General features: G+C 39.8%; 1 protein-coding gene and 1 long non-coding RNA gene across 2 annotated transcripts; one reads left to right on the forward strand and one right to left on the reverse strand.

The window, feature by feature from the left end:
- The first annotated feature begins 1842 nt into the window (after nt 1-1842).
- On the forward strand, nt 1843-26235 carry LOC118008241. The gene is made up of 3 exons (XR_004678618.1): nt 1843-2265; nt 3764-3874; nt 26172-26235. It is a non-coding gene; the product is annotated as an uncharacterized LOC118008241 (long non-coding RNA).
- Nucleotides 4316-14551, reverse strand: LYG2 (lysozyme g2). The gene is made up of 7 exons (XM_035001763.1): nt 14257-14551; nt 14005-14110; nt 13468-13535; nt 8475-8615; nt 7279-7475; nt 6144-6282; nt 4316-4553 (listed from the first exon to the last, which is right to left on the reverse strand). Exons 3-7 carry the CDS (start codon nt 13508-13510, stop codon nt 4435-4437), a joined length of 639 nt encoding a protein of 212 aa, XP_034857654.1. The 5' UTR covers nt 13511-13535; nt 14005-14110; nt 14257-14551; the 3' UTR covers nt 4316-4434.

The raw sequence follows: 26235 nt of genomic DNA on the forward strand, positions 1-26235 counted from the left end.
AAAGATGATCTTTTCAATAAGTGTTTTTGAGACAATTTTAGGTATCCACACAGAAAAACATTTAAATTGGATCTCTAAATCACACCAAAATCCAGTGCTTTATAAACCCACATGTGAAATACAAAACAGTAAGGCATTTAGAAGTAACGTAAGAGAGTATCTTCACAATCTGATGATGGAAAATATTCCTTAAATGGGGCACGAGAGTTATTAAGAATAAGGTAATATTTATATAAGGTACTTAGAATAGTTAAAATCATGGAGACAGAAAGCAGGATAGTAATTGCCAGGGGCTGGGCAGGTTGGGGGTTAGCTACTATAACTATAGAATATAGGTTTTATGAGATGATGTGAGTTACGGAAATGGATGGTGGTAATGATTGCACAACATTATGAATGTATTTAATGCCACTGAACTGTACACTTAAAAATGGTTACAATGGTAAATTTTGTGTTATGTATTTTACTAAAATTGAAAAAAAAATCTAGGAAAAAAATTAAGCAGGACAATAAATGCATAATTTAACAATATGAATTATAGGGTTTGAATATCCAGTGGGGTTTTTTTTCTTCATGAGACCTGGAATAAAATATTAATGAAACATCATTTAAAAACTTTATAAAAACCTGGGCGCCTGGGTGGCTCAGTCGGTTAAGCGACTGCTTTCGGCTCAGGTCATGATCCTGGAGTCCCGGGATCGGGTCCCGTGTCGGGCTCCCTGCTCGGCAGGGGGTCTGCTTCTCCCTCTGACCCTCCCCCCCTCATGCTCTCTCTATCTCATTCTCTCTCTCAAATAAATAAATAAAATCTTTAAAAAAAATTTTTTTTTAAAAAAAACTTTATAAAAACCAATTAAAATATCACTTTGGGTCCCCCAAAAAAGAGAATAGATTGATTCATTAGACTACAATAAAATATTTGCTTATTTGTTGAAATGTCTTCTCCTCTTCTGTGGCTAGTCTTTTTTGATACTGTCACTAGTCTTTTTTTAATAGTTTATTTTGCTAAACAGTTTTGTTATTACACAAACTCTTCCGTATGTGTATTGTTTCACAATTAAAAAAAAGCTTTTTTTTAAAGAGGGGATTTTAGGGGTGCCTGGGTGGTGCAGCTGGTTGTCTGACTCTCCGTCTTGGTTCAGGTTGTGATCTCTGGGTTTGTGAGATTGAGCCCCAGGTTGGGCTCCACTCTCAGCCTGAGTCTGCTTGAGATTTCCTCTCCCTCTCCCTCTGCCCCTCCCACTTATGTGCATGCATGCCCTCTCTCTAAAATAAATAAATCTTCAAAAAATAAAGAGTGGATTTTAAATTCAATACAAATAAACATCAAGATGGCAACTAAAAAGAAGTAACTGAGAGATAACTCCACTCCCTTTTGTACTCACCAGGCAGACAAACTAAGGGCTGCCTCACAGGCTACACCCAATGGGGCAGGCAAGGAAGAGGATTGCAGTCACTTTACCTTTAGAGTCTTTTAACTTTCACAGCTCCCTCTTTCCCAGGAATCCTATGTCCTCATGACCCCCGCCCCCTCACGCTTGCAAAGCCTCTCCTGGGGATGCTGCCACCACAACATCACCAATGATTGCTTAGTAATTTCTCTAATACTTTTTCCTTCAGTCTCCACAATACCCAAGGTTGGTCTTATTAGGGCCATTAGTCATGTATGTTCCTTTAGCATAGTGCAGAGGAAGTAAGGGAAGGAAGTGCTTCCATATCTGTGACCTCTAATAATGTTCTCAGCACTGATGCTTAAAGTCCTGTGAGGTTGATTGCCAAGAGAGGAAAGGATGATAATTTTGTTGTTGTTGTTGCTTTCAGAACTATTTATAAGACAGTCTTTCTTCATTTTCCAGAGAGAGCTTGGTTTTTAGACAACAAAAAGAAGTGACATTGTACACACTAGGATGCAAACATAGAGCCATTCATTATCCCTGAAAAGGACACAGGCAAAAAAAATATAAAGAAAACTGAGGATGACTGAAAGAATATTTAATGGAGCCACATTTGAGTCTAACATCTTGAATATTATTCTCAGTATCAACTAGAAAAATAGACTGAGGCAGTTCTATCATATTTAATTAGTAATTCTAATAGATTATGGAAAAGCTTGTAATGGAAATCATGAGGTATCACGAGGCTTGTATTTATTTCCATATTGTTCTTACTATGTTGTTAGGTCACAGAGGAAAGCAAGCAGTGGTGGAAGGTATCCCCAGCCTCCAGCTGTATCTAACCTCTGTGAAGCAGATCCAGGATTCTCAGGTGATTTCCAACTGCCAGTATCTGCATTTCTGTGCTTACAGTCTCTTTTCCTTGGAACTGCAGAAAAGTGTGCTGCCTATTTGCATGATAGAGCAGAGGCGCACAGAAGTGACACGCCCTCCCCCAGCCCCCAAAAGGAAGATCCCTCAATCAATGGCTCTTAAAAGTAGATGTATAAATACCCCAGCTCCTTATCCCCTGGGTAGAATAATTCTGAACTGTGTGGTTTGTACCATTTCTTGATGTTTGCTTGGAGGATTGAGCTCCAGTGCCCACCCCAGTAGCTGGTTTGATGACACACATTTTGCTGGCTTTCTTCCCTTCCCTGTATCACCAAGTCCCTGCACATCTCAAATAAGCTACCTGGACCTGACTCCTTGTCTCAGGGTCTGTTTCTGTGGGAATCAAACTAAGACACCTTAAATATGGACTCTCCTATAGAACATCTCTTGGTATCCAAGTCATAAAGAGAATACTGGGGGAATCAATTCAGAGTCTAAGTCAGTATCCTATTTCTTGTTTTTCAAGTTACTTGGAAATTATCTCACCTAGATGTGCTTTATTGCTTTAGTAGTGACATTGAAGGGGCTGGCAGTTAGGTGGAGTACATGCTTGTGGGGGAAAGCCCAGAAGAAACCATCCTTAAGTAAAGTGAACGTTCTGGATTGCCTACAAGCAGGGAGGATATCAAAATATTTAACAACTGGTACAGTATGGTCCTCAACCAATTATAAGAGATGCTGGACTGTATTCTGCAGGGCTACCATACTAGCTAACCATTGACTCTGCCCAGTGAAACACAGGGTCCCATTTCTGCCTAAGTCAAATCTTCAGGCTAGGTTAAGATGTTGTTGGGCAGAGAAGGTTTACCCGGCTTTCTCCGGGGGCACTCAGAGGTAGGTGGGTTTAATTTTGATTCCTTCTCAGAAAGAAAAGTAATGGGGTAACTTTTATCAAATATTCCCCCCAAAAGCTAAAAGCCAAGGAGGAGCCATGTCAGCAGGGACTTTGAGGGTTTTATGCTCCAACATTATTATTTGTGTCCTCTCCTGAGGATGGTAGTAAAGCCACAAACTGCACCAGGTTTTTTGTTCTAGGGAACTCTTTTCCATTGTGGGTAGTCTGGACAAGACCAAAGAGCAGAGTAGCCAAGGCATAGGTATGTAGATGACCCAAGATAAGCCCATCAGAGTCTCTCTCCTGAAACTATGAAAGTGAATCAGAATGATGAAAGGATGGAAGAAAAAGTCTGGAGTACATTTAAGCAAGGAGAGAGCTAATATATTCATTCAGTGAGGATGCTATCAAGTATGGTCAACTGGTTCCTGCTGCACAAAGTCGTTTGGTTTCTCTTCATGTCCTTGACCTTGTTGTTTCTATGAGTCTTTTGATAGCCTTCTTGTAACTGCCTCTTATTCCTTAAATTTTCCAGAATTGGTTACTTTTGCTTGCAATTAAAGAACCATAACTCACTCAGGTCCTATATGCTTATCTTCAGTCATGTTTTGTGAGGAGTGGACTTCTTGAACAAGTGTGTGGCAGAAATTCCTGAAAATAGAAGAAGCCAGTCCCTGGATCTTCAGCAAACAAGAGGAAGAAGACACAGAAGGTTGGTGTGAGCCAGGGACATGGCATATAGCACTTTCAGAAGAACAGCTTCACCACAGTCAGCTCTCAGTTACTTGTGAAGCTAGAATTCCATCCCTAGTTTCTCCATCATCCCATAGGTTGACTGGCTTATGAGTTAAGCATATCTCACAATCAAAGCCCTAGTGGCTTGGACAAATACTTGGAAAAGGACAAAGGCTCAGGCCAGGCTCTCTTGTTAACAATTCTGGTAAAACAGAGGTCAGCAGGCATTGAAATCATGGAATAAAATAGGGCCTCACTGAAATATATAGATGTCACTTACCATGATATTCACATTTACTACAAAATAATTGTGCATATATGTTTGTGAACATTATGGGAATCATATTATGAACTGGGTGGGATTCCTTTTCTTTTTCTTTCTTTTTTTTTTTTTGGATGCTTATTTGCATTAAGAAAACTGAATTTTTTGTCATAATTGCAACCATTTCTTTGTGTTGAGTATGACACATCCATATCAAACTCTCAAAGAGGGGCCATCTGAACACCTGCCAACCTGGCCCACCCACAGAGCTTTGCCTAGAAGCCATGTCTTTTATAGAATTTAGCTCGGGCGAGAAGATCATTGACCAAATCTTTGTCTATGTCCGTTAGGGTGACGATGGCATTGATTCCTGACTTAAAGGCCGAGAGACCACCTGAAATGAAACAGAGGTTCAGACTGAAATATTAATTTTCAGCAGAAATAAGATATGAGCAGGGCGCCTGGGTGGCTCAGTCATTAAGCATCTGCCTTTGGCTCAGGTCATCATCCCAGGGTCCTGGGATGGAACCCTGCATCAGGCTCCCTGCTCCACAGGAAGCCTGCTTCTCCCTCTCCCACTCCCCCTGCTTGTATTACCTCTCTTGCTGTGTCTCTGTCAAATAAATAAATAAAATCTTAAAAAAAAAAAAAAAAAGAAATAAGATATGAGCATTCCCAGGATGTAAGCCCTCCAGGCAAATTTTTCAAAGCAGGCAGTCCCAGATTCTCCTTCCCCCTTCCTCCCCTCCTGAAAGGCTCAACCACCCCAAGAATCTCTGGGAAAATTCCAGATTTTTTTCCTTCTCTCTCCTTTTAAGAGACTTGTCTTTCTTGCTGCAAAAGCCATATTTGCCTCTTATGTAGTCCAGGCCTGGCAAAACTTGATCCCCAGCAAATCTTCAGTCGGAGACTGTTTATAGCATTCTCCCAGTCATTAAATAACTTACTCATTTAAAAAAGAATTTACTCATTTATTCAATCCCTCATTCAGTCATTCAGTAAATGTTTTTATGCACCTACTATGTGCCAGGCGGATGGGTGCCACACTGAGTGCAGGGTACACAATGGTACACAAGACATAATCATTTCTTTGTATGGATATGTGTGTGTATGCAAGTGTATATGTGTATTTTACCCCAAAATTTTAATCTTCAATAGTTATTTATGTGTTTAACATGACTGCTTTGCTCTGATATATAGAGAAAAACACCCCTGGTCATGATCCCTGACTTCAGGGACCTTGAAATAGAGAAAACAAATTGTTTATTCTAAATTAAGGATGTTAAAGTGTGGGAGGAGAAAGGTATTATGCACACCATGGGTCTATAAGAGGTAAACTTGATAGGACTTGCTTGTGATTGGATGTGAAAACAGAAGGAACCAGAGAACCTAAGAAAACACTCTGGTTTTCTGGCTGGAATGACTAGACATATGGTGCCTTTCACAGAGACAAAAAAAAGAGAAGAGACAGAAAAACAGAAGAAAGAGTAAGTTTATGGTGGGAGGCTAGTGACTTAATTCAGTCTGGAAGATGCTGAACTTGAGGAGGTCTGTGATCAGCCAACCAGAGATCTTCACTTGGATATAGTACCTAAAGCCCAGATGTCGCTGAGAATGTTCAGAGTAAACATTTGTTCAAACAAAGAAAGTCGTTAAGTTTCTTACATCAGGAAAATTCTACCAGAGGAAGGCAAACATTCTTTTAAACTCTTGCATTAATTCTCAAGACATCACTTAGTGGCTCAGTAACTAAGGAGAGATATAAGAACACCAACATTTGGCAGAAGGGGAAATGGACGTTGGGAAGCAAGACCACTCAAAGTAACTCAGTGGTTCAGAGAGCACTAGTGCATCCTTTTGGCAGCTCCTTCCAGACCCATTGCTGACCCCATGGGAACACTCCCAGAGAGGCCCTGGGGCACATCTGGCCTTCAGGGGTCTCACTCGCTGATCTTTTAAACAAAGCTCCACAAACATGGCCTACCTTTGAGGTGTTGAGCCACACTCCACATGGGGAATTTTTTCTGGATTGCCTTAATTTTGTCTGTTAGAATCCCAACAGCCTGCAAAAGGTGTTCTTTGCTGTCCCAGGTACCAACAGGGTGATAAATTTTTTTATCAAGCTACAAAAATCAGATAATAATGTCAGCATCTGGATAAAGCAACACATTTTTCTACTATTCCCAATTTCTCTTCCTTGTGCTCAAGTATACAGCCACTGGCCTCGGCCCCCTTACTTTATCTCCACAGAATCAATTCTACTTTCTCTCACAGAAGAGAGAGAGGGGCACCTGGGTGGCTCAGTCATTAAGCGTCTACCTTTAGCTCAGGTCATGATCCCAGGGTCCTGGGATCGAGCCCCGCATCGGGCTCCCTGCTCAGCCGGAAGCCTGCTTCTCCCTCTCCCACTCCCCCTGCTTATGTTCCTGCTCTCGCTATCTCTCTCTCTGTCAAATAAATAAAATCTTAAAAAAAAGAAAAGAAAAGAGAGTCAGAGAAACAAAGTATGATTTGGGAGATGTGGAAGTGGCATAGTTTTTGTTAAACTCTCAAATATAAATAAATTTATGAAAAAGTTGTTTCAAAACAAATAATTAGCATTCAGTGACTAGACATTTGCAGTCAAACATAAAAATTTGTTTCTAATTGGGACAGTCTGAAGCTTAGCTCTCTACAGACAATTTAAAATAATGACTGGATGCAAACATCCAGATAATTTGGATCCCCTTCCTCCAATTTGCCTAAAGAACCATTTGATTCAAGTAGAGTTTAATTATGGTGTTTTGATCTACATGGATAAAATTCACTACTTTATGGGCCCCAAATGGACACTTCTAATAGTGCCCTTTATAAGATTTTCTCAATTTAAGTGCATTGCATATTATTAATTGCAAATTGTAGTTATAAAACTCATAAGATACTTTTTCTGAAGATATCCAAAAACTGATAAATCTGGAAAGAAATACCAGAGATGTGTTTCAGAAATACAGAAGTACAAATTATGCTGAAATTCCAGGGTGTTTTGAAGCCTGGAAGTACTACAAATGGACATCTAGTTTGGGTTGAGCTTCCATAAGGAAGGATGAAGTGGGGCTGACTGAAAGTTTCTTGCCAAGTACCTGCATCAAGCCAAATTTAAGTCCCCTGTAGTCCCAGCCATCTTGCAGGACAGCTCCACCATGGCTTTCTCTTGAGATGATGGCTGCAATGAGAGCAGGGTCCACACAATACCTCAGCCCAACTTCTTTAATCAGAATCTGGTAAGTTTTTAAGGCCCTCAAATCCATCTCAGCAAACATTTCAGAACCACGGATCCCTAAGTCAAAAGAAAACAAAACTGTTTACTCCAGAAGAGAACCCTTTTCCAAAGTTTAATAAGTCAGTCATAGCCCCCAACCACAGCCCAAAGCTTGGGACAACTATTCTAGGACATTGTTTTTAATCTCTAATTGCATAAACCCAGAAAGGTCCACAACCCCAAGCAGTACCACTTCTGCTTTCTTTCTTGTTCTTCTGTTACCTGCCACATTGGTGCCTTGGGAAGACTCTTGGACTAGAAGTCAGCCAACCTAAATTTGAGTCTGGTTCTGCTACTACCTAGTTCCAGGCCCATGAGAAGTCTCTTCTTGCTGAGCCTCAGTTTTCAGATCTATAAATTGGGGAGGTAGGATTAGATTGACCTTGTAGTTGCTTCCAGCGCTGACATTCTAATGCTGGGATAACATGAAGAAGACTTTGGAACAGGATTACAAAAGAGAGGATGTACAAAGAGCAAGAGGCTCGCCTAAATGCTCATGCTGTAACATGAAGTAAATACAACAACAAACAAAAAACAAAGGCAGAATTTAATATTTTATGTAAACAATCATTTAATTATGTAGAAATAAACACATTTGGATAAGGTTTGGAAAGAATAGGGGGAGGGGCGCCTGGGTGGCTCAGTCAGTTAAGCGGCTGCCTTCGGCTCAGGTCATGATCCTGGGGTTCTGGGATCGAGCCCCCACATCGGGCTCCCTGCTCGGCGGGGAGCCTGCTTCTCCCTCTCCCTCTGCCTGCCTCTCTGCCTACTTGTTCTCTCTCTCTATCTCTCTGTCAAATAAATAAATAAAATCTTTAAAAAAAAAAAAAGAATAGGGGGAAATTAAAAGAAGTCGTTTGTTAAGTTGGTCAGGATTCTGCTTTCTTCTAATTTTTAACTTTGATCTTATTGCTATAACAGCAATTATACCTTTTCAAAATTAAGCTACTTCCTAAAAAAACAATATAAAAATGATGAAAGGGGGAAAGCCAAATGTTTGCTTTGCTTTTCACTTACCACAGTTCATCAACCTGGTTATATCACAGGTGGCACCAGAGGTCTCCATGGTCATGATGTCACCGTAGCAGCCATGGTACAGGCGGGGATGCAGGTGAGGGTTCATTGAATGAGTGAAAGGGTACGAGCCCCTAGAAGTGCCTGGGGGAGAGAACGATAATTCTCATGAAGCCTGCAAGATATATTGCTCAAGTCGCTATAATGAGCATTACTAAACCAAAGGTGAAGCCGTAGACTTACTCTTTCCCAATTCCCTCCCTAAGACCCCTTGGATAACTCATCAGACAAAACAGAACAGAAGATTCCCCTGTCCCATTTTACTCCAACCTTAAAAAAAAAACTTTTTTAAGTAGTCTCCACTCCCAACGTGGGACTTAAACTCATGACCTGGAGATAAAGTCACATGCTCTCCTGACTGAGCCAGCACGGTGCCCCTGAAAATCTTTTAATGAAGTAGTTAATTCTAAACATTGTACAAAGTATTATGAAAATCAATTTTTATAGGTCTCAAAAACACTTGCTGCAATCTTGATCAGAATTAAAATTGCCAATAGAGTTTTAAGCAGGAACTTTGAGAGAAATTTTAAGACACTTCTGACACAAATACTTCTGGGGATGTAAACATCTGGATTAACAAATTGCCTTCGTTTAAGAAAATAAGAAAGAAGGGTACCAATACCACTTAAGATAAAAAAGAAGGGTACCATTAACTTAAAATATCCATTTTATATCATGTTTCTGTGAGGTTGAATTTCTAAGTATAATTAGTAAAATTGGAAATAAAATTCAACTTACCATAAAAACTTAAGTTAAATCCTATTCTTATTTTTTATTTTGTCATTATGAAGTGACTTACTGTCCAAGTCTATTTACTAAAGGAGATAAAGAGCTTTGGTGTAAGTTGAAAAGTTTGCTCTAATAGTTCCTAGGACTGTTGACTTGTATCTTAAGACTACAAATACTTGTCATAAGAAATTATATTTGTTAAAACATTTGATGTAAAAAACTATGTTGTTTCACTTAGTGTTGTAAATGGTATTTTTTAATAGAGAGATGGATTTTCCCCATTCACTATAGGTCTAATTCTGATGAACTTGACCGTATAAAGAGACTCTCTTAGAATTAGGCACACAACCAATGGAACTATTCCTTATAAATATATATTTTAAAAGGAAAACAAAGCAACTCTAAAGACTAACTTTTTTAAAAAGCAAAACTCATCAAAACAAATAAAAATACAGGCACAATCTATCTCTCCCAACTACAAACAGGGAAAAAAAAAAAAAGCTATTGTAAATGCATCAGAAGGTCAGACAGTGAAACTATCAAGTAAATTCATAATACTTAGAAAGCCTATTTAGATAACAAAACCAGTAGAAACCAGCAAAGCCATTAAGCTTCCCTAAGCAGTATGGATTTCCATGTGATGCAAAGAGCATGGCATTGGCACTCTTCATGGCCCTCAGCATAGAATCTTGAACCTACAGTATGTGTAGGAAATATACATGAGTGAATGAATGGATGGATTTCCAGGACACAGATCATATGTAAGATAGAAGCGTAGAAGCTGTGAGTGAGGGTGCAGACTGACAACATATACCCAGAATCTGACCACTTTTCACCACCTTTGCTACCACCAGGGTCCAAACTACCACCATTGCTCATCTTGATTATTGTAACAGCCTCCTAGCTGACCTCCTTCCTCCACCCTTGCAGTCTATCCCCCAGCAGCCAGACTGGTTTGTGGAAACATGCATGGGATCATGGGATCAACCTTCCAGTGGCTTTCCAATCATTCTGTTGTGGCCTTCAAGCCCTACCTGATCTGGCCTCTGCTCACTTTCTGACTTCTCCTTCCCTTCCCTCACTCTTCTCCAGTCACATTCTTCTCCTTGCTTATCCTTCAACATCTCAGGCAGGTTCCTAGCTCAAGGCCTTTATATTTACAGATCCTTTTGCATAGAATGCTATTTCTCCAGGTATCTACATGATTTGCTGCCTCACTGCCTTCAGGACTCTGTTCAAATACCACCCTATCAGCAAAAGATATGAATAAACAGTTCATAAACAAAAAAAAGAAAAAATCCTTAAATGTATAAAAAGGTGCTCAACCACACTCAAAAGAGAATGCCATATTAAAACATCACTGAGACACTATTTTTTACCTATTTAATTGGCAAGAATCCAAAAGTTTGACAATGTATTCTGACAATGAGGTGGTGGGGGAATAGGCAGTCTTATACATTGCTGTGGAAGGAGATTTTGCAATAGGCTGTTGTTTCAGCACTATTTATAACAGCAAAGATCTGGGAACAATGCAAGTATCATTCACATAGGGACTGAGTAAGCTAAGCCCCTTCCACACAACAGATTACTATGCAGCTGCAAAAAGGAAGAACTCTATATGATTCTATAACATTATCTCCAGGTACAGAGTAGTAGTTATGGAATTGTATTTGTTTGAAAAAGGGAGAAAATATGATAGTGTGTGTTTGTGTGTGTGAGAGATTTCTTTATATATTCAAAAGAAACAATACAAGGATGAACCAAAAACTAATAAAAACTGTTAGTTATGGGGCAAGGTAAGAAGAGGTAAAAGGGACAGGGATAGAGGCTAGACTTCTCTAAATGTACCTTTTTTATAGTTTTTATTTTGGAGCCATGTACATGTTTCTATAATTTAAAAACATTAAATAGAAAAAAAATCCTAAAAAGTGAGAGACAAATTATATCAAATTGAAAACTTAAGTAATACATAGAAGAGAATTATTTCTAGTTACTTAAAAACAAGTCAGTGTAAGCATACACCGCTAGTGGAATACATCCTATGAACATAAAGAATCATAAGAAAATCTTAAACTATATGCACAGGATCACTGTTGGTTGGTAATACTGCCATAGTTATTTTGAAACTATTATATATAAATAAGTATCATGTTAATGTTATTAGGAGTCAGGATTTTTAGAAATCCTTTGTATTCAAAAATATTAATGTGAAATATCAGTATGAATGCATAATTATTTTTCTTTTTTTTAAAAAAATATATACGTTCTAAGTTCTCTCCACTGAAAAGACCTGGAAGGAATAACACCCCATAGCAATGGAGGACCCCTGATACTCATATTGTGGTCTCTAAATACTATTTCCCACTCAGAGGAACCAGTGCTCCTCAGAAAAAGGTCTCATTCCTGGTCTGGGGCAGGAAATGTTTAAGGTGAGCCAGGAACATCTTCTTATGCCAGAGCTGGTCCTTGTACATTTTAGACACATTCTAAAACATTTATAGGTAAAATGTTTTGATCTTTTGGGTTGCTTTACAACATTCTAACCTCCGATCCTCCCAAAAAATGCAGACGTGAGGAATAGATAAAATAAGAATAGCAAAGTGTTGAAAACCATAGATGCTTGATGATGGTACACGGGAGTTAATTACACTATTCCCTCCCCCATTTTATGTGTTTGAAACATTCTACAACAATTTTTAATTAACTTATTAAAGAGCCTTTTTTTCTACTTATATTAAAAAGGCAACACACTCATGCCTCATTCCTTATCACCCATTACCTTATATTATTTTATTTATATCACCTATCACCACCTGACATGTCTTCCTTCCTTCCTTCCTTTTATTTCTTCCTCTCTTTTTTCCTATTCCTCTCACTAGAACATTTTTTCCCTTTGCTATCTCCTCCTCAGCACCTAGAACAATGCCTGGCACAAAGTGGACATTCAATAAATATTTGTGAATGGATAATGGATGGATGAATGGATGGATGGATGAATGAGAAGTAAAGGAATAATCTAAGTTATCTGGATCAAGTGTCCATATGTCAAAAGTTTCAATTTCTTTTTACTGGAGAGCCAGCCTTCGCTATGCTCACAGGTATCAAAGTTACCTGGATGCCTATTAAAAATACCTATTTCTGGGCTCCTCATACTAGGTCTGTTGAATCAGAGTCTTTAGGTATAAGGTCAAAGAATCTGCACTTTAACCAAGATTCCCAGCAGACTCATGTATACCTAAGTTTGCTTTAAGGGGATTAGAATATGACCATGGACTTTACAATACTTGTGTTGACATCATAAACACACAGGCCCTTCTTAATTATAGTCACCTTTCAATTAAACATAGCTAGTAGGGTAGCTCATAATTAGTCCACTGGCTATATAATTCTGCTCCCACCTGGAAATTAAAGAAAGAATAAAAATTTAAAACTATGTTCCCCTGCCTTTGACCACATAAATAATCGGAAATTATCACTTTTCTGTAGCTTCACTTTTTCAAATTTAGAATTAAACATTTCAGAAATACTTTCTTCTCAATCTTCACCCTATTCATAAAGACAACCTGAACATTGTTTACAGTTGCCTTTCATTTTTCCTAAGCCAAATTTTCAATCTTTTCTTATTCAAAGTCCCTAACCATCTCACCAGCCTACCTTTCTATCCTTCCCCTTAGAAATCTTCACTTCTGTTCTGGTCTCACTGATCTGTTTACTGTACTCCCAACACTTTTCATCCATTTCTGCCTCCCTATACTAAAGCCATTCTACCCATACAGCAGACTCTTTTCTTCTCTTATCAAATAACACCAAACATTCTTCAAGTATAACATCCTCCCAGAAAGCCTTTCTGGTCTCAACATCCTGACTAGATGTGAACTGTTTATCCTGAACTCTTCCCAGACTAGTGTCTTTTTCTGTCTATATTCATTTAACTCTTATTTACTGCCTGGTATTAATAATTTTATCTTCATATGTCTTGCCTCCCAAGGCACTGTTCCATAAATTCCCACTGACAGTGCCTTCACCTACTTGGCAAGCAGAATACACTGCTAATTATAGATGTAAGCAGTTGACTGATGGCCAGGCTGATTAGAAGGAGAACCCACCCCTCCATTACATGTAATCATTGCTTTTTCTGATTCATGACTATGCTACATGTTTTTGTGGACACCCTGCAGAAGATGCTAAATGTCAGTCAATGACTTACCAATGAGGGCAATAAGTCCCCAAAACAGGATTGAGGATAGCATGGTTGTGAATCTTATCCTACAGCACCTATTATGATTTGAAAGAGAAACTGGTTAATTTTAAAACTTGAAAGTTTTCTGAAGGAAATTTGTTTTAATTAAAAGAAAATTTAGAATCATTTCCAGTATAATACTTTTTTTGCCAGTTCCAAGATTTTATTCTCATAGGCTCAGTATTATGGTTCATTGGATCACTCTTTCCTAAGTATAATCTCCCAACTCATTTTAATCCAATTTCATATTGACATGAGCCTATAAATATCTTAAATATGTTAGGCCAACACACACACTCCCATCCTGTCTCCAAGGTTGCTCATATCATAATTTTGTTCCCATTCTTTGACTATAGTCTCCTTAGAAAACCAAAAGAAGCCACTGAGAGGAGCATTAGAGATCAGGACTCAGAAGAGGTTTGCTGTGCTCCGTACATTCTATTTTTGGTTTCATTCAAAAGACAGCTTAAGTGTTCTACAAGATACAAGAAGGTGAGCACTAACCTGGTTTGTGAACTTGCAGAGCAAATCTCTCCTCTCGGTTTAGGAAAGTCCCCCGTCTTCAGCACTACCCTGCACGCCAGACTTTAACAAAGCAGTGGCCTTTGTCCTAAAAGACAAGTTAAACAATTTGAGAAGCCATTAGTTGGTAGATCTATGATTACCTGGCTTCAATCCAAGCAAACTTCAGTGTGGCTCTGCCACTGTGGGGGAGGTTCTAAACACCAGCCTGTAGAATCACCTGCCTCTTCTTACCTTCATCCTGTATCACTGATCATTGGAGGGGCTTTATATATGGTTTGAAACCCTCTCTTTAAATCACTGACCTCATTAGACCTGATTATAATAACACTTTGTACTTAGGTGGCCCTTTTAATAAAAAGATTTCAAAGCATTTATTAACCACTATTAATTAATTAATCTAATGAACCCCCAAGTTACATTGGAGGCATATATTTGGAGGATAGTTTCTGGGCATCTAAAATTGAGCTACACAACTGCTAAATTTGAGAACAAGAAACAGATAATTAGCATTAAAAAGATAAACAGGAAATACTAGCAGCTCTCATTCCTATATTGGTTGTTTGCCTGAAGGCTGAGCCTCCTGCTCTTTGTTTCTCATTCCATTGTCACATGATCTGCATACCAATATGTCACATGGCTCCTTGCTCCAATTCAACTCTGACAAACAGAGCCAAGAGTGGCTACCTGCTCTGGGAGATCAGTACAAAGCCAGAGAGTAGCAACATGAGTGCCAGTTTCCCAAACTATCTGAGGAAATGGGAAAAAAAGATTTGGCCAGGGATGAAAATTTTTTCAAGGACGGAGTATCTTTCTTCACAATTATGTCCAAAAGAAGAGATAAAGCATATTGTGCAGCCCTGGGAATAGGAAATGGAAGGGACATTCTTGAAATAGGCAAAGCACATTTTCCAAAGGGGAGGAAGACTGACACAGGTCCTTCCACAAGTGTGAGAAGTTTCTAAGACACTGTACACAATCCTTCCATAAATCCACAAGGTGAACACAGGTGTGAGAGAGACTGAGCAGGAGATGGTGAAGATGAAGGCCCTGAGTCAACTTGCCAGGCTCCCTGGCAATGAATAAACCACAACTTCTAGGAGATCATGCCCTCAAGAAGCTGATCTCTGCACTACCTCATTGCATTCACTTCTGCCCTGCCTGTTTGTAGAAGAGACTTCCCTTTAAGTGGCCTCCAGCCTTCCGTTCCAGGGAAGAAGGGCGGGGATATTCTGAACCAATGATAATTCCTGCCTTGATTATCATGAAAATGATTCAGGGCTGGGGCTGGCTCTACCAGCACCATCAATGCTTGCAGTCAGGGCCACTCTTTAATAAGGGGTTTTGCATGGGTCCAGCTTCTCCAACATGGCCCTCAGGAACACATGAGCCATCACCAGTGACAGTGGAACATTGCACTGATGTGCTCATGCCCCTCCTCCACCCCACCAGTGCAGGACAAGATGGGAGAAAGAAGAAAGGAAGATGAAGGAGTAGAGGAAGAAGGAAAAGTTATGTAAAGGATTCTAGGTAGAGGCTGAAGCTGTCTCTAGATGCTCCTAGAGAACAAAAGTAAAAACAAAACATTGAAAGTACTATTAAATGTGAAACCTATTTTATTCTTCTCCCTGTTTTCATATAGTGGGGCTACAAGTCCTTCTAGGTATGAAGCTTTTCATGTCCAGGCCCTCTGCACTTTAAATAAATGCTTTCAAACTGATGTGGATTATTAAGCTTTGTTCAAATTGTGAGAATACAAATAAACATTTATTTGACACCCATCATACCCCAGGTTCCTATGTACATTATATCATCCAATCCTCTAACAGCTCTGTAAAGTAGGTATTATCCCTATTTTAGAGATGAGGAAACTGAGACTCAGAAAAGTTAAGCAACTTGTCAAAGATGGCACAGTCAGGACATGACAAAGCTGGGATTTGAGCCCAGGTCTGTAAGATTTCAAAATCCATGCTCTTCCATTATGTCCAAGGTACTAATGCTATGGACCAATGACCCTGCAGAGTAATTATTACAATGGGTTCAAATCAGTCAGTTTGCATACAAAGCATCATCTGTGGTCTGAATAAATCATTCCAGTTGTAGATATTTAGCTGTCATTTGTTTGTAGATGCTGTTGTCGTTTTTTTTTTTTTAGAGGGAGAGAGAGAGAAGGGTGAGGAAGGCAGAGGAAGAGAGAGAAAATCTTAAGTAGGCTCCATGCCTAGCAGAGTCCCAATGCGGAACTCCATCTCACGACCCTGAGATCATGACCTGAGCTGAAATCAAGAGTCGGACACTTCACCAGCTGAACCACCCAGGCACTCCGATGCTGTTGTAATTTTTAAATACAAATATGAGTCAACTGAATCCACAGTGCCTTTTTGTCACTTTATATCTTCACCAATAACATGCATTGAGTTTCTATAGAAGGCCTGGCAGAACAGTAGTAAGAGGCATGGGCTAGGTCTGCACCCAGGTTTGTTGCACTCTAAAGCCTAATTTTTAATTAATAATTGAAAACCCAATGGATGGTTAAGTGTGGATGCTATCATATAAGGGTCTGAGAAAAATGTTGACGTTGAAAAGTAATTTACTGAATGAATGATTCCCCATCTCTTCCCAAGGGTGCTAACATTGACTATGCATGTGAGTTGTACTGATGGTGCCAGGAGGAGCTTGAAGGGACCAGTCATCTGCTATAATCTCCCTCAGCCCCCCTGTTTTCCCAAAGTAACAATATGATCTATATGCAAAGAACATCTTTTCTCAGGGCACCTGCGTGGCTCCATCTGTTGAGCGTCCAACTCTTGATTTTGGCTCTTGTCATGATCTCAGGGTCATTGGATCAAGACTGGCATCAGACTCTTCACTTGGCATGGAGTCTGCTTGGCATTCTCTCTCTCCCTCTCCCTCAGCCACCCCCTTGCTCATGCTCTCCCTCTCACTCTCAATCTCTCTCTCTATTTTTAAAAAATTATTATTATTGGCTGGGTGATGGACATTGGGGAGGGTATGTGCTATGGTGAGCACTGTGAATTGTGTAAGACTGATGAATCACAGACCTGTACCCCTGAAACAAATAATATATGTTAATTTAAAAAAACAAACAAAAATTATAATAATGATTATTATTATTTTAAGATTTTATTTATTTGAGAGACAGAGAGCATGAGCAGTGGGGAGGGGCAGTAGTATAAGCAGACTCCCCACTGAGCAGGGAGCCTGATGTAGACTCCAGCCCAGGGCCCTGGGATCATGACCTGAGCCAAAGGCAGATGCTTAACCAACTCAGCCACCCAGGTGCACTTCTCTGTCTCTCTAAATGAATAAATAAAATCTTTTTTTAGAATGTCTTTGGGGCACCTGGGTGGAGTCGGTTAAGCATCTGACTCTTGGTTTCAGCTCAGGTCGAGATCTTGGGGTCGTGGGATCGAGCCCCATATCAGCCTCCACACTCAGTCCCCACACTTAGCCCGGGGTCTGCTTGAGATTCTTTCTCCCTCTTCCTCTGCCCTTCCTTCTCTCTCTCTCAAAAATAAACAAATACATCTTAAAAAAAAATGTTCTTCCTATACAAATGACACCCTGTGACCAGTCCCCTGACTTCCTGCAACCTCCCAAACAGTTGTCTACCTCCAAGACTTTTCAAGATAGTAATACTCTGGTAATATAGTTGTGGTTCCTGGCCCTAAGGGTGAGGACTCCAATCATCTCTAACATCTAAATGACCTCAGCAAGAGACCTTAAGCCAAAATGTATGTAGCTTCCACAAAAACAACTTGCTTTCCATCAGTCTCACAAAAGCAGGGTGTGGCAAGAAGAGCCGAGCCCTGGCCTGGAAGGCTAGAGATCCAGCTTGCAGTCTCAGATCTGCCCCTAACCAGCTGAGGGCCCTTGGGTAGGTCAGCAGTCTAGACATCATTTTCCCACTTATAGAGTAAAAAACCTGGATGACAGCAGATGATCTCCAAGCCTTCGGTCTGGCTCCAACAATCTCCTGGATCCAGAAGAGGGAATAAGTGTGGGAGGTCGAACAGAGAGGCTTAAATATGGATTAAGTCTATATTACACTTTTTACTGTTTTTCAGGGAAACTTGGACTGCATTTTAGTTCTCATCAAAATCACAAATGCCATGCAAGTCATCCTGTGTTTTAGGGTGGATTTCAAAATAAATTTTCTTCTCTATCTTGTAACTGACAAGTAGTAGACCTTTATCATATGTAGGCCCAGAACTTAAGTTCAGGATCCTGATCCTCAACAATTTTCATATTGACAAGGGCAGTAAGAAAGAGGTGTTGTTTGTTTGCTTGCTTGCTTATTTGTTGGTCTCAGCCATAGTTACAAATTTCCCTGTCAGGTTGAGTGAGTCGCAGAAGATATGAGTAAGGCCAATGAAAGTTTTAACTTTGCATATGTCAAGAGTAGCCTCAGAATTGCCCAAAATAATGTAAAGGGCTGAAAAATACAGTATATTGAAAAATCAAGATTCTTTCTGTCATAACTGTCAGGAGACTTTTAGATCCAGGTTCGGATTACTGTTGCTCATAGTTTGGGGTTAGGTGGGGATCACAGTCTGGGGAATCATTATTCCTGTCACAATGCCTATCACTGTGATGTTGAAGCCCAAGACAGGACTCAAATGCTCTGGCAATTCCACAGAATTTTTAACTTTTCTTTCTGCTGCCTCTCTACTTCCTAACCCAATGTCCTGCTCCCCCTTAGGTTAATCTGATAACAGAGTTATATTAATTAATGACAGAAACATAAAGTAATCTCATTTTCAGGTACAATTTAATTTTAAATTTTAACCAAGGTTTTCAATACCTGAAGTCTTGTTTTTTCAAAGTGAGAAATAAGTCAGTCTGCCACAGGGATGCAGAAACCAGAGGACAGCCATCACACACACACACACACACACCTCTTTGCAAAAGGATCATTATTTTTATAATAAAATACATGCATTTTAAAAATACACACCTTTACTGTGGAAAAAAATGTGAAATCTGCATTAATTTTTAAGATAAAACATCAGATTCAGAAAGGTTTCTCTTTCAGCTCCCACTTGGAACTCTGTTCCAAACCACCACCCACCCGGGGTAACCTTTATATGCCTATGCCATTGAGAGAGTTTCAGTGGAAAAGTTTAAGAAGTACTGTCCTAATTAATAGGAGAGGAATGATGATGGAATCTAAGGCACTGTGCATGCCCAAGGAAGTAGATTTTGGTTGGAGTTCCTTGAAGGACTCCTCAGAACACATCACAAAGAGAGTTGCACTTGTGCCCTGAGCTAGCCTAGGTCAGCACCCTTGGGAGTTAAAAGAGCCCAGTATCTCAAGCTCGCTTGGTCCTCTTTCCTTCCTCATCCCTATCTACCTCCCTCCCAGCACTGGTCTGTGGTTTTAGAGACTGGGTTGCCTCCACCATGTTGCCATTTGGGAATCCCAGTCTCAGCTCTCCTTTCTCAAGAACAACCAAGGATGATTACCATGGGCAGCTCATTTAACCTCTCTGAGCCTTAGTTTGCCTCATCTGTAAAATGGAGATGATAATGATGCCCCATGACTGTTTTGAAGATAAAAATAAATTATATGTATGAAAACATGTTATAAACTGCAGTGCTTCATATACATGTCAGTTATTACTATGATGGTGTTGCACACAAATCCTGATGGTTTGGCTTCTTGTTGATTTGTTCATTTGTTTGTTTATTTGTCCATGGGACACCAGGAAACATAATGAAGAGTTGACTTATAGGACAGGAAGTAACAAGTGAAGCTTCACTTCAGCCAGGAAGGACATATGGCAAGACAAACAAAGGCTATTGCTGGGACTCTGCATCCTGCCTGGTGGGACTGGAGGAATGACAATATCAGAAACAGTCACACGTAGCCTAAACACCCACTGCACAGCTTAGAAACTGCAGAATGAAGGGGCTGACCAAGAATATATGGCAGAGGTACTTTGAAAACAATGGTTGGTGGGAAGGCAGAAGGGGAGCCCTTTCACAAAATTTCACTAAAAAGCTCAATTTAACCTCAAGATATTTCAATGCCTGGCTTGAACTGCTGAGTGCTTTTCTTTTCTTGTCTTGAGTTTAACCTACTCTATGGTAAACAAAATACTGAATGCTGAAGGTACAAGGTCTTCCAGTGTCAAATATTTGACTAACAGTTCAGAAAAGAAGATATACAAGTGGTCAAAAAGCTCATGAACAAGTGCTCAACATCATTAGTCATCAGGAAAATACAAATTAAAACCACAATGAGAGAGCATTTCACACTCTTTAAAAAGGCTAACATCAAAGAGTGGTTATATCAAATATTGGTGGAAATATGAAGTAAATGGAACTCTTGTACATGCCTGGTTAGAATGTGAAATGGTATAATTGCTTTGGAGAACTGTTTAGCAGTTTTGTATAAAGTTAAACATATGTTGGGGAGGAAAATTTTTTCTCCATCCTTCAGAGTTCTTCCAGCTAGTCTAAGAATTAAATTGACATGAGACAGATTAACAGAAGAAAAAAAAAAGTTTAATTATTTGTACAAGGAGGCCCAATAATGAAATGGAGACCTAAAGAATGACGAAGGCAGGCAGTTTTTATATTTTTTAGACAAAGAGACAATAATTCTGTGAGGAATTGACAGGACAAAGATAACTTATGTTCAGGAGCTTCAGTTAGTACAAATTCTGAACAGAATTTGGGCTGGGGTAGTAAATTTGTAAGAAGTACAAGGTTTGTTGATACAGCCTTCTTGGCCTGAATTCCCTATCTCTGTTGATAAGGATGTCTCTTTACCTCTTGGTACAGGGAGGGTACTTTTCACATGGGAGATTTCTGCTTTCTGGAGACAAAGGGGGGCCAGAATGTTCTTCTTGCACTGGCTCCTTTTAACTAACTTTAATTTTAATTCATTAATATGCCAAAGTGGCACATTTGGGGTGGTCTGCTCTTGGCTCCTACACATACATCTAACATATTACCCAGCAATTCCATTCCTGGGTATTTATCTAAGAGAAATGGAAATAAATGCCTCCCAAAAGACTTGCACAAGAATGTTCATAGTAGCTTTATTGACAATAACCCAAATACTGGAAACATTCCAAAAATTCACCAACAGGGGAATGGATTTACAATCATGGTATAGCCATATAATAGAATAATACCCAGATTAATAAACAAAAAATTAGGGAAGAACTCCAAATAACCTAGATTGGGTCAAGTTCCCACCTCTGGACAATTCAACTGTGTCTAGGAATAGATTTGTTTGAAAAGGAGAACGGAGAAGTCTGATTTTTTTTTTTTAAGATTTTATTTATTTATTTGACAGAGAAAGACACAGAGAGAGGGAACACAAGCAGGCGGAGTGGGAGAGGGAGAAGCAGACTCCCTGCTGAGCAGGGAGCCCGATGCGGGACTCGATCCAGGGACTCGATCCAGGGACTCCAGGATCATGACCTGAGCCGAAGGCAGTCGCTTAACCAACTGAGCCACCCAGGTGCCCCCCCCCCCTTTTTTTTTAATGTGCCACAGTTGTTCCTATACCTGTGTTGGAGAGAAGAGCTAGGGCAGTATCTGGAGGAAGGCTTGGATCAAGGCCACTTTGTTATGGTTTATCCTGGGAATGACTTGAAATATTTAAGTGCTGTAGAAGATATTGAGGATATGGAAATGGAAGCATTATGTGATCCAGTAAGGTTAAAGGCATGAGTTCAAAAGCCTAGGAATAGAGATTAGCCTGAGGTATGGATGGAAACACTTCTCCCACTGTAAAAGAAAGAAAAGAGGACAAAATCAGATAGTAATGCAGTTCAATTTATAGAGTCGATTGGAGAAAGCAGAGTTATCTAATGATTCCTAATTCCCCTGTGAAATAGAAGGTCAGATCATGTGCTGAGAGTAAAAGTTATGTAGAATTAGAGGCTTAAGGAAATGGAGAAAATGTGGAAAAGCTGCTCTGGAGAATTAAGAGACCTGACAAGAGAGCCAAAAAGATTAGTAGGGTCCAAATATAGACTGTTAAGGTCAGAGTCCATAAATGTTTTAGAAGCACCAAAATGCTAGGCCCCCCAAAGTGCAGAGAGGAAGCATGGGTTAGGAGCCTCTTCTGGAGGCTTTTTAATAATAAGTTTTCTTGTTTAACAACAGAAAAATGTTCATGATGTGTCTTTAAGCTCTTTACTTAAGCAGGTTATTAAATAGAATTAATGAATGGTTCCAATTTTATTTTAAGTGTATGTATATGCTGTCATGGAACATAAGCTGAATTGCGTCTTCACCTGTAGCAGATGTTATAGAATTTACTTCAAAGAGGCTACACCACACTTACCCTCGAAAGTAGGATACGAATATTCCCGATCCCCCACATCTCCACCAGACTTTACTATTATCAGACTTTTAAACTGGGTGGGAAAAGTCTCATTTCCCTGATTGAGGTTGGGTGTCTTTTCATCTATGCATATTCACCATTCCACTTACATCTTCTTTAAACTACTTGCTTATATCTGTTGATAATCTTTTACTGGATCATTTGATTTTTTTCTCATTTTTTAAAAGTAGGAATCCTTAGGGGCACCTGGGTGGCTCAGTTGTTAAGCGGCTGCCTTTGACTCAGGTCATGATCCCAGGGTCCTGGGATTAAGCCCCGCATCAGGCTCCCTGCTCCACGGGAAGCCTGCTTCTCCCTCTCCCACTCCCCCTGCTTGTGTTCCCTGTCTCGCTGTCTCTTTCTGTCAAATAAATAAATAAAATCTTAAAAAAAAAAAAGTAGGAATCCTTAGTACATTGTAGTCTGGGTCCTGGCCTTTTGTTTTTGTTTTTGTTTTTGTTTTGGGGTAGGGTTTGTTGCCTTTTATTAATTATATGAAATATAAAAAAAGGAATTACAGAACATAAAACAAAATAATGAATAGTTTATGGGGGTGTAATCACAGTACCTTTCAGTAACTTTCAAGTATCCTACAAAGAATACGTATTAATTTAGTGATCAGAAAGAAGCACTATTTTTAAATTCTTTAGAATTTTAAAAACCCTATGTGTTCTCTAGAGTGTAGCTAAGTCTGATCCCACAGGTGAATACTGTGTAGGGATTTCCTTTAGATGGCCCTAGGCCCCTGGAATTTTGTGAAAACTGCAAGGCCACCTTCCAGAATTTCAGCCCCTGGAGCCTTACCTCAGAAGGTGAATGGGAAAGTGGGATCATCAGAGGTCATTTACATTTGTCCACCCTTCTTTGTGTCAAATTGAGGGCTGAGGGATTGGAGCCTGAGTTTTAGTTCCAGACACATACAGCAACAAAAAAGCCCAGGAGGACATTGGCCTCCCTGAATGTTGGCCAACAAGTAATGGAGAGATGTCTGAGGAGTCATAGCTGTCAACAATCACCCTTAAGGTTGACCCAACCTCAGCCAGTATTCCCTGAGGCTGACACAGGGGTGAGAATGCCTCAGGTACCCCTGGCTTCTCCTAGGTCCTTTGTAGGAACTTTTGACAAGCCTGGGGCTGGGGAACTGACTGTTTTAAGAAAAATGGGGAAATGCCCCCAGCTGGTCATGCCACGCTGTTAACAACAGAGGGCAGCATTGTGCTGCCTTTGCCTCTGAAAAGAGCCAACCCAGGAAGTTGCCTGCTTGGGCAGAGCAAGTAGCTCAGCCCAAAACATCGTCCTACAGCAACTTTTATTCTATTTATTATCTCAGCCTGATTTACCTGATTTTGCTTGGTTCCAGAATTCTCATCTGAAAGTTCCTTAGGGAGTTGCAACTATGATAGAAAAAAGAAGAAAAAAATGGGAGCTATTGGCTTTCTTCATCTTCACTTCCTTTTGCTCTCCTGCATAGACAGAAGCATGAACACACTAATATGTTCAATGCCAAATTGTCTTTAATTATCCACTCTGAAAATTATCAACAACTCTCTGTACAGCCAGACGTTATAACATAGGCAATGTCTTTTTAATATCTTATATTTGCACAGTGCTTCAGAAATTTAGATGGGCTTTTGAATAAGTTAAAATACCTGAAATAACCCTCTGAGAAAGGTCAAGCAGATTTATCTCCTTCATTATACATACAAAAAAAGAGATTAAATTATTTTCCCAAGATCTCCCAGCTAATAAAAGATGAAGCTGAGATTAGAACCCAGACATTCAGACACTGAGTCCAAGGCATTTCCTTCCCATTACTAACTGGACATTTATTATTAAAGGCATTTATTTCTTAAATCATGAAATTCCAAGATTCAGTGATTTGTTTTGTCATTTCCAAAAACCAGGCATTAATGGCCTCAATTACCACCTGGCTACACAAAGACCTCTCTTCAGAGCCACCTAGGTCCACCTTAATTTCAACACAGCCCAGCACCTGTCTACCTTCTCTGATATACTCACTCCCATTGGAAATATGCTTTTTGAAGTTCTATGTTCAGAGATTTTCCAGACCAGCACTGTCCAATAGGAATGTAATGTGAGCCATGAATTTGATTTTAAATTTTCTATTAGCCGCATTGAAAAGGGGAAAAAGAAAATGATAAGATTAATTTTAATAGTATATTTTATTTAACCCAATAGATCTAAAATATGATTTCAGTATAAAGATTGAGATATTTTACAATCTTCTTTTTCATACTAAATCTGTGTATTTTAGAATAACAGCACGGCTCTTTCCAACCTAACCACATTTCAAGTGCTCAGTAGTCACATATGGCTAATGGTTACCATCTTGGATGACACAGTTCTAAATGATAACTGTTTACATGAACTTTTGATGCCCTACGACAAATGAGTCACCTAACACAGAATTTTTTATATCTATAGAGGAGATATTTTTAGGTATTTCGAGTTGCACTATACCAGGTCGTGTCAGCCCCAGGCTCCCTTGAAGTATTTGTAGTGCTAAAATCTTGGACCTTAGATCAAACCCTGATCTGCCCTTAACTGGCCATTTGACCTTGAGAAACTAACTTAACCTCCCTGATTAACTAACTTAACCAGAATACTATTATTTTTTTTTAAGATTTTATTTTCTATTTGACAGAGAGAGAGGGAGACAGTGAGAGAGGGAACACAAGCAAGGGGAGTGGGAGAGGGAGAAGCAGGCTTCCCACGGAGCAGGGAGCCCGATGTGGGGCTCGATCCCAGGACCTGGAATCATGACCTGAGCCGAAGGCAGACGCTTAACGACTGAGCCACCCAGGCACCCCTGGAATACTATTATTTAATTATGGTGTTGTGTGAATTAAATTTAATTCTATATAAAGCACCTATTATGATGCCTGTCATACAAAGCAATCATTCAACAAATGGTAACTCTTTACCATTATTGCTTCTCCTATGCTGCTCAGTTGTGCTGGACTTTCTATGACTAGATCAGGCCAGTAGGCAGCCATTATTCAAAGAGGAAGGGAGTAAGTATCCTCTGTGGAGCACCCTGTACTCCCCCAACCAGTGTACGCTTTACCACCCATGCTGGATTGAATAGTGTCACCTCAAAATTCATGTCCACCAGGAACCAGTGAATGAATGTAATCTTATTTATAAATAGGATCTTCGCACAGAGCCTGGGTGGCTCAGTCAGTTAAACGTCTGCCTTCGGCTCAAGTCAGGATCCTGGAGTCCCAGGATTGAGCTCTGCATCAGGCTCCCCGCTCAGGGGGGAGTCTGCTTCTCCCTCTGACCCTCCCCCTCTGGTGCTCTCTCTCTCTCGCTCACTCACTCACTAAATAAATAAATAAATTAAAAAAAAAAAAAAATAGGATCTTTGCAGATGTGATCATACTGGATTAGGGTAGGTCCTAAATCCAATGACTGGTGTCACTAAAGGAAGGCCATGTGAAGACACGGGGACACACAAGGAGTACACCATGTGAAATCTGAGGCAGAGATTGGAGTGATGTGTCTACAAGCCCAGGAATGCCAAGGATTGCAGGCAACTACCAAAAGCTAGAGGGAGCATGGCCCTGCTGACACCTTGATTTTAGACTTTTAGCCTCCAGAATTGTGAGAGATTAAGTTCTGCTGTTTTAAGCCACCCATTTTGTGGCAATTTGTCATAGCAATCCTAGAAAACAAATGCATCACTAAATTTCAATTGTTTCTTTTCTGGGTTGTCTCTCTTAGTCTGATTCATGTTCTGTCATCTTGCTATCCACAGTACTTGGCATAGTATTTGGTATATCACCGGCACTCTATACATGTTTGTGGACTAGGAGTGAAGC

This window comes from Mirounga leonina, unplaced genomic scaffold, assembly GCF_011800145.1.
Source record: "Mirounga leonina isolate KUSES-001 unplaced genomic scaffold, KU_Mleo_1.0 Mir_125, whole genome shotgun sequence".
Lineage (NCBI taxonomy): Eukaryota > Metazoa > Chordata > Mammalia > Carnivora > Phocidae > Mirounga > Mirounga leonina.

Bases quoted from the DNA above. Each gene is read 5' to 3' on its own strand.
- LYG2 (XM_035001763.1), bottom strand. From the start codon at position 13,510: ATGCTATCCTCAATCCTGTTTTGGGGACTTATTGCCCTCATTG. The intron at 7,476-8,474 runs GTAAGTGAAAAG...CTTTTGACTTAG, and splicing joins AACCAGGTTGATGAACTGTG to GGATCCGTGGTTCTGAAATG. The intron at 4,554-6,143 runs GTAGGCCATGTT...GTTTCATTTCAG, and splicing joins TGTGGCTCAACACCTCAAAG to GTGGTCTCTCGGCCTTTAAG.